The sequence below is a fragment of the Eucalyptus grandis genome, chromosome 9, assembly GCF_016545825.1.
Source record: "Eucalyptus grandis isolate ANBG69807.140 chromosome 9, ASM1654582v1, whole genome shotgun sequence".
In the NCBI taxonomy this organism is placed as follows: domain Eukaryota; kingdom Viridiplantae; phylum Streptophyta; class Magnoliopsida; order Myrtales; family Myrtaceae; genus Eucalyptus; species Eucalyptus grandis.
In genome coordinates, this window is record NC_052620.1 from 19,575,649 (window position 1) to 19,584,033 (window position 8,385).

General features: G+C 42.5%; 1 protein-coding gene across 1 annotated transcript; it reads right to left on the reverse strand.

Annotated features, from left to right (window-relative positions):
• Positions 1-5,899: 5,899 nt before the first annotated feature.
• On the reverse strand, positions 5,900-7,534 carry LOC120288438 (UPF0481 protein At3g47200-like). Its single transcript, XM_039302420.1, has one exon. The coding sequence runs from the start codon at positions 7,532-7,534 to the stop codon at positions 5,900-5,902; it is 1,635 nt and encodes a 544-aa protein (XP_039158354.1).
• Positions 7,535-8,385: the final 851 nt, after the last annotated feature.

Sequence of the window (8,385 nt, forward strand, 5' to 3'; positions counted from 1 at the left end):
ACCCGAGTATTCTGTACACAAAACTTATTCTTATATATTGGGCAAGCGTGGGCAAAAAATTAGGCCCGATCTCTAAGGGCCCGGCCCGAGCCCATCAATTGATCATTCCAGTCACCACCAACTCCCACCGCCGCGTCGCGGTGGACGTCCGCCATCTCGCAGCGGTACCAGCACCTGCTGGACCTGTCGCTGCCGCTCGTGTCGCGATGCTGGCGGTGGCGTGCGCGTTACCTCGTCCGGCGCTTCCGTCGTGAAGGCGTTCTACATAGTGACGTCCGCGCTGGGCATCTACATGCTGAACCTGCTCATCGGCTTCCTCTCCCTTCAGCTCGACCCGGAACTCCAGGAACTCGCCGAAGGCGGCGGCCCGTCCTTCCCACCCGAGGCTCCGACGAGTTCAGGCCCTTCGTCCGCCGGCTTCCCGAGCTCAAGTGTCGGTAGGTTTACGGTTGGGATCGGTTCGCATTATTATTTTCGATTGGTAATTGCATTTAGCTATCAGTTGGATTTGGTGGATTTGATCTGCGTCATTTCTGGGGTGAAATATCGAATTTGTGTTCCCGGTATTCTGAATTAGAGGTATTTTGAGAGTGGAAAGACTCGTGGGAGTTGACGATTTGTGCCTTCAAGTTTGGATAAATTGGGAGGCAGACGGTATAGATTGAATTTGTGAGAGATTGGTAAAATTTGTGTTTTTAACGTTTAGGTAGTGTTTTGTCATGCTTTTCATTTGAAGACTGATCCTAGTTTTTCTCCGTGGGAGTTGATTTAGGGGCACTTTGGCATTGGTCATTCCGATTTCCTATCGATTGGATTTTGTGGAATTGATCTGCTGCATTTTGGAGGAGAAAGATTTCTGGGTACTCTGACTTCAAGTGGAAGGATTCAATTGGCATGATGATTTTAGCCTTCAACTTGGATTTCTTGGAGGATGTGGAATAACTTCGAATTTGTGAGAGACCGGTGAAATTGATGTTTATTAAGTTTTAAGAATGTGATGCTTTTAGCTGGGCTTGGGGTGAAAAAGAGGTGCCCGAGGTCTCCTGACTAGATCCAAAATCTAGCGACTGAAGAAGTTGAATGGTGTGGAAGCATCATGTTGTCTCAGTTTCGTGTTTGCATTTTGTTATCGCAAAGCAGTCGCTTGTTCTTGACTTGAGACTGATTTTATGTGATGTAAAAATGCCCTTTTGATATGATTTTACTATAACAGCATTCTTGATCTGCTTCTCTATATGATCTTTCTTTCCATTTACACGTAGATGCGTGAGTTTATTCATACGGGACGATTGAAACTGATAACTTAAAGTTAATGGCAGTGAATTGAGAAGCTCAGACTCTCCCTGTGATGATATGTTTACTTCTTTTACGTCCTTTCAGATGCATAGCCTTTTTCTTAAACAATCTTTGACTGACAATATTCTTGTCATTTAATTGATTCAAAACCAATCAATGTCTCGCACTAAATTGAGATTGTCATACAGAAGGGTCAAATGCTTATGCTTTTGAAGATTCAAATATCAATCCAATGATTACATTGGTTCCTATGAGAGCTTTTGGATATAAAAAATGACTTCCTGCTTAGATTGGATGGTTACTTATTGAACATGTTCTTCTTGTCTCTTAATGGAAGGTTACAAATCACATGGGCATTTGAGACTGCTTTCGTAATGATGTTCTTCAGCGTGGTTGATGTACCTGTCTTCTGGCCAGTACTCCTTTCTACTGGGTCATGCTGCTTACACTTACAATGAGGAGACAGATAATGCTTATGGTCAAGTACAAATATGTCCCAATTTCTTTCGGCAAATGGGTATGCTGAACCTTTTTTTCTTTTTTTTTTATTCCTCTGCATGTCTGCTTCTCCAAATTTTTGCTTTGTATACTAATTTTGCCTTTTGACTCTACTTTCTTCTTTATCAGCGCTATGATGGAAAGAGAGCATCTTCAACTGAGAGTTCGAGCCTTCCGAGGGATTAAATAATTCAGGTATGATCTATCTATAGTTCTTGAGTAGGCTTGTCTATCCTTGGTGGCATGCCAGCTGATGGAGCTTTCTCACAGCAAAAGATTGGCTCAGAAACTATTTTGGCATGTTGCCTGATACTCCACCTATCTTAAAGAGATCTTTTAGAAAGCCTACAAAAAGTCAAAAACCATCATGGAAACTTCTCGTGAGGAGTGTATTAATTGTAATTTTTCTGTCTTAGCTTTAATAAGGGGTAGTCCCAATTTGTTCTTTAGACATGGCATTTTTTTTTCCTTTAAACTGCTGTCATTTTAATATAGCTGAAGTTCTTAGTTCCCTTTTGATTACCTATTTTGTGTTTATCTCCTCGTCCTTTATTAACTCTCCTTTCCCATTCAATTTACGAGAGGGCGTACTGTTGGAACATGAATTAGCTTCGAAATCCTCATGATTTTAGATGATGACCTTCTGCTGGAAGCCAAGATTGTTTTTGCTTTCGGGTAGACAATAAAAGTGCCAGCCTTGGCCAGCTCACCTCTCTTGCTTGCCTTTCATGGGTTCGCATTACATATACCGTCAGCCATGATTTGTTCTTATTTAAGGTGGGAGGGGTCACCAGAAAGCTGCTTTAAAGATGCTTGTGGAGTTGTTAGGAGGCTTTGAGGTTTGTTCTAATGGCACAAGGCTTTTAGGAATTGGGAGAACAAATCTATCTGATCAACGGTCCTCGGGGAAGTTGATCAAGTTGTCCATGAAGATTATGTATGAGGTGATGTCGTTGCTGCAATTGAAGTGAGAATGGTCAAAGGCTATCAAGTTGAGGCAGAGTGACCTCATCCCATCGTGGATCAGAAGCTGTGGGATCTGGAGGATCGTGTCCTTGAACTGAATGTCCCAGAACCTGTCCATCTTCCTCTTTTTGAATTTGATCACAGCATACCGAAGCTCTGTCACACAGTAAATGAGCTGCTGTTGCCTCTTGTTGGTGACCTGGTTGGAGTGCGACTGTCGCTTTGATCCATGCCCTTGGCTCTAGCTTCGGCCCAAGCGGAGAAGACTCTGCCAGAACTCGTCAAGGCAATGGAGCTCACCCTAGTCTGATAACGGGTCAAAGGGGCTGGCGTAGCTGAGAGACTCCAGCCTGTTGTGGCTAAAGCTTGGTCAAAGGCTCATCCATCGGCATTAGAGGATTGAAGAACCGGAGTGCCAGCTTGGCCACGAGCCTCTTCTGGTTGGGGTTGCTGAGCTGGAGGCTGAGTAGCTGGTCAAGTATGAAAAGCGGGATCTGACTCTCGAGCATGATCATGTCCTGCTCGATCGTGTGCATATGGATTCCTGCATCAAGAAGACAGGGTCAATGCGAGGATAGCCTAGTCCCTTGAACCCCTCGGCGACTCCTTGGAATTGCTCAATCACAAAGCACCGGTCAAGAATCATCATCTTCAAGAGCTTGTTGCTGCTCAATTGATATCATCCCCCTCGTAGCAAGCGCAAGCTCTTTCCTTGACTCCTTCACTGAGTCTAGATAGAGGCTTTTCTCACGACCAGTGTGCCTGAGGATGTGGTGGGGGCAGCACCACTTATGCCGATCCTTCTGGCAGAGACACTTCTTACTGTGGTGGTACCAGCCAAGGGAGACAATCGGGGTGATGTAGGCTTTGTCCTCACCATCCTTGAGATGGTGCAGGATCCGATGGAGATGACCATTCAGACTTAGGCGGCCTCAGCTCATTATTGGAGACGTTTTCGCCCGAGTTGTTCTTGACCACGATCCAAAGAGCCTCAAATGGTTTTTACTATAGGTGAACCGGTTGGTCTTGAGGCTGTTTGGTGGTGGTGGTGGTGGTGGTGATCTATTAATTCTGTGGATGCATTAGAGGTTGATTTCTTGGGGAGTTCAGATTCCACAGTTTCTCTGAGCTTGATAGTGATTAAATACCAACTCAAGAGCTCTTTGTTGCAAACAGCAACTATTTTTGGTGAAGAACTTTTCTGCGTTTCTCTGCCTTTGCCATTCTTGCGTTTTAATCATTGAATTGCTGCTTTATAAGGAAATTGGACAAAAGGAGAGATTTTTCCAACATCAATGATCCGTTCGTGAAATCGTTTTCGAATTTTTCGATATTTATTTCACTGAAAATAAATTGATCAAGGAAAACATTTTCCATCAATGAAAAAAAGTCTTCTAAAATAGGAGAAAAGATTTTTTACTTTTCAAGTAGGGGAAAGCATTTTCTTCACTTATTTTCTCTTATCTCATACTTTTTCCATCCTTCATTTCTTTCTTTTTTCTTTTTTTTTTAAAATTCGAATTTTATATTCTTTCTCTTTTTTTCTTTTTTTTTTTCCTTTCTTTCTTTTTGATTTTTCCTTCTTTCTTGATCATTGTTGGCCGATGACCGGCCTAAGCGAGCCTTGAGGTTGTCGGCCTTGGGCAAGCTCGAGCCTTTGGCTCATTGGTCTAGCGAGGCTTGAGGCCTTGAGCTCGCCGCTAGCAAAATTAGCGAGCTTTGTGAACTCAATGAGCGCAAGCCTTTGGCTCGGCGATCGGCGAGTGCGAGCCTTTGGCTCACTAGTTTGCCAAGCAGTGAGCTCGAGCTCGAGCTTGTCTTTGGCTGGTCGTCGGCTGTTCTTGTGACCAACAACCGACCAAAGAAGAAGAAGGTGGTAAAGAAAAAAAAATGAATAAATAAAAAAGTAGAAAAAATAAATAATAAAATAAATAAAATTCGATTTTAAAAAAGAAAAAAAAAAAAGAAAATAAATAATTTGTTAAAAGGACTATACAAAGAAAAGTCAAATTGAATTTTTCATATAGAATAACTTCTAGTTCACTTTCAAGTTTTAGCTAAACACAGACAATATTATTATTTTTCTAGAAAATGACTTCTAGAAAGGCCGCATTTTCCTAAATTCAAAAAGAGCTTCATATGTATCATTGATCTTTATTGATTACTTTTAAGTTAGTTTCATCAATTAGGCAGAGTAGCTCGTATGGACCACCCCTACGAATTAGAGAATAATAATTTGTGTTGAATCTGTTAAGTGTTGTTATTAACTCTTTTTTAAAATAAGTTCGTCATCTGTTCCTTGAATCACCAATCACTCATCAGCATCAATTGAGATATAAATTGAGTATAAAATCAATAGTTAGTTCACACGAATGAAGGAAGTTAATTTTTCGATTGATCTAATCGTCAATTTCTTAATTATTATTTACGACAAAATGGGAATGTTGAGGCCTTTTTTAAAAGAAGGAAAAAGAAAAGAAAAGTTGAGGTTGATGTTATTATTGTTTATTCTCAATTTTGGGTCAGGGGTTTGAATCTCTTAAGGCACCACTTGGTCATCAAGCTCATTTTTGAGGGAAAATTACCGATTGAGGCAACACATTTCATTTTTAGATAAATCTAAATTCACCATTATTGCACTAATGTCGTTTGTTGTTTTGAACATTTAGGTCCCCTGCCCTTGAGATAACTATGTTCCTATGTTTTGACTTTAATTATGATCCATTACTTTTTGTTATGAAAGGTTTACATCATACCATCAACTCTACTGTCGAGATGACATCGAAAGAGCAAAAAGAGTCAATGAATTGACAAATTTTAATCGTTGGGCTACAATGGTTTACGGTAGGCTTTCTACCATAGAAAGTTCCCATACAATCAAGGCACAACCCGAGATTAGCTCCCAAGCAATAGTGGCGCTGCGCAAAGTCATTCCGAACTCCGAACGCACAATTTAAGATTTTTTAATTGCGAGAAGGGGAAATTTTAGTCCTTTATATAGGGTTGACCTGAGGATTGGGAGTAGCCAAAAAATAAAATAAAAATAAGAATAAAAGAAAAAACAAAAGATATTGCACCACATAATTTGATTAATCCAGTTTGACATTTACGTATTAGATAATTAACATTGCATGAGAAATCAAAAACGCGGCCTATAGTAGGCATAAACTGCATAGAAGGCCTGTATAAAAGTAAGCACAAGTAAAACGAAAGCAGCAATTACGGAAATTATTGACCAGGGATTGTCGAAGTACTTGTTCTTGAGAATGGCTACCCAAGCATTCCACTTGCGGGTGAGAAAGGCTTTCAAGATACCCCAAAAGAACGCGAGACCGAATCTTATCATACCATAGCATGTATTGGAAATGGCAAGATTGCGAAAAAGGTAAAATAATCCAGAGTGGTACATCACCAGATCTTCATATATGTCCCTGAGATAACTGTCTTCTAGGTCGAAGGCCACCCCCTGGCAAAGCCGGTGGAAGAGGTCAGCCACCTCAGTGTCACTCATAAGGCAGTGCTTGATGATCCGGCAGTCGCGGAGGTATAGGATGTCCTCTGGGGAGTTGATCAAATTGTGCATGAAGATTACGTACGAGGTAACGTAGTGGCTACAATTGTATTGAGACTGCTCGAAGGCAATCAAGTTAAGGAAGAGCGACCTCGTCCCTTCGTGGATCTCAATGGGCGGGATTGCGAGGATCCCGTTCTTGAACTGGATGTCACCCCAACTGTGGAGTTCTCTTGGCCTTATCTGGATCCCGTCTTCCCGCAGCTCGCTCAAGCAGAAAGTGAGCGGTTCCCGGCTTTGCCGCCATCGCTTGGTCTTGGGCCGCTTTGGGCCCAAGTGCAGGAGGCTTCTCCGGACCACTTCAAGGCAATGGACCTTGCCATGGTCGTGTAACGGGTCGAATTTCAATCTTAGGCTGTAGTACTTGTCAACGGAGCGGGATCTTTTGCTGTGGTCCTCGTCAAGAGGGTAGACCGTCAGCCATCTGCGTGCGGCCCCGGTGACCCCAGTCTGAGGGATCCCAATCAGAGGGCTGAAGAATTGGAGCGCTAGCTTGGCCACACGCTCCTCCTGGATGGGGTCACCGAACTGGAGACAGAGGAGCTGGTTGAGTATGAAGAGCGGGATCTGATTCTCGAGCATGATCATGTCCCGCTGGATTTGGAGTATCGATCCCTGCATTGAGAAGACGGGGTCATCGAAAGCGTAGCCAAGTTTCCCGAACCCCTTGGCGAATCCCTGGAACATCTCGATCACAAAGCACCCATCGAGAACCATCATCTCCACGAACTCGTCGCGGCTCATGGATATCCTTCCCTCGTAGCAGGCGCGAGCTCTCCGCTCGACCTTCTTCACTGAGTCTAGATAGAGGCCTATCCCTTGACCGGAGCGCTCAAGAATGCGGTGGAGGGAGCGCCACTTGTGCCGTTCCATACGGTGGAGGTGTTCACCACCATGGTGGTACGGCCCGAGAGAGACGATCTGGGGGACCCAGTCCTTGTCCTCACCATGCTTGAGATAGCGTGGGATCCGGTGAATGGAGAGATTTGCCCACGAGTCTGGCACGTTGTCCTGGCGACCTTGGCTGAGCTTCTCTTCGATGGAAATGACCCACTCTGACTTGGGAGGCCTGGGCTCATCTTCGGGGACAATCTCGCCCACATAGGTTGATTTCTTGGGGAATCGAGATTCCACAGTTTCTCGGAGCTTGAGAGTAATTAAATACCAACCCAAGAAGAGCTCCTTGCTGTAAACAGCAGCCATTTCCTGTGAAGAATTCGTCTGTGTTTCTCGGCCTTTGCCTTTATTGGGTTTTCATCCTTTGAATTGATTCGCTCCCCAAAACGAGCTTTATAATATTCTAACCCCTAGTGAGGTCAGGTCAATTTCGTCATCATACGGACTGATGATGTGAAAGTGTGATTAATAACGTGCCCCAACTTGCCCATACGTAGTCCTTCATTCTACTGTAAGATAATTCATATAAAACTTGATGCAGAAATTCATAATAAATCAAGGATCTTTGATCTTCATGATTCTTACAAATAGATGAAGACATACCTTTATCCATAGCGCTACGCTTTGAACTTGATCCAAAAGAAGAAATCCGATTTCTCTCCCTTAACCCACTAAATCTTAATGTATTCAATTGATGGAGGAGAGAATACGTTCTTTCTGTTTTGTGTTGTTCGTATGTGGGTGGAGAGAGGACCGGACTCTATATATACGTTCGTTGAAAGTGGTGCGCCATCAAAGCGATATACCCTTTCGTTTTATTAGAGTCATACCTTCTCGTAACAAATAATCATTTATAGCATTTCAATAATTATTAAACCATATAATAAATCACATAATATGGGCCACAATAATTTTTACATTCTCCCACTTGGCCCATATGATTCTCCTTTCATGGTTTAATAAAGACTATAATGTGCACAATAAGATTATGCTATAAAATTTCATTAAATTGACAATTACATAATAATCACAATTAAGTAAAGAAAACTAATGTGAGTCATAGCGGTTGTATGTCATTAATCGACATAATCCCTTCTATGTACTACAACTATAGCACTTTACTTAACATGATCCATAAATGAGAAGTACAGTAATAG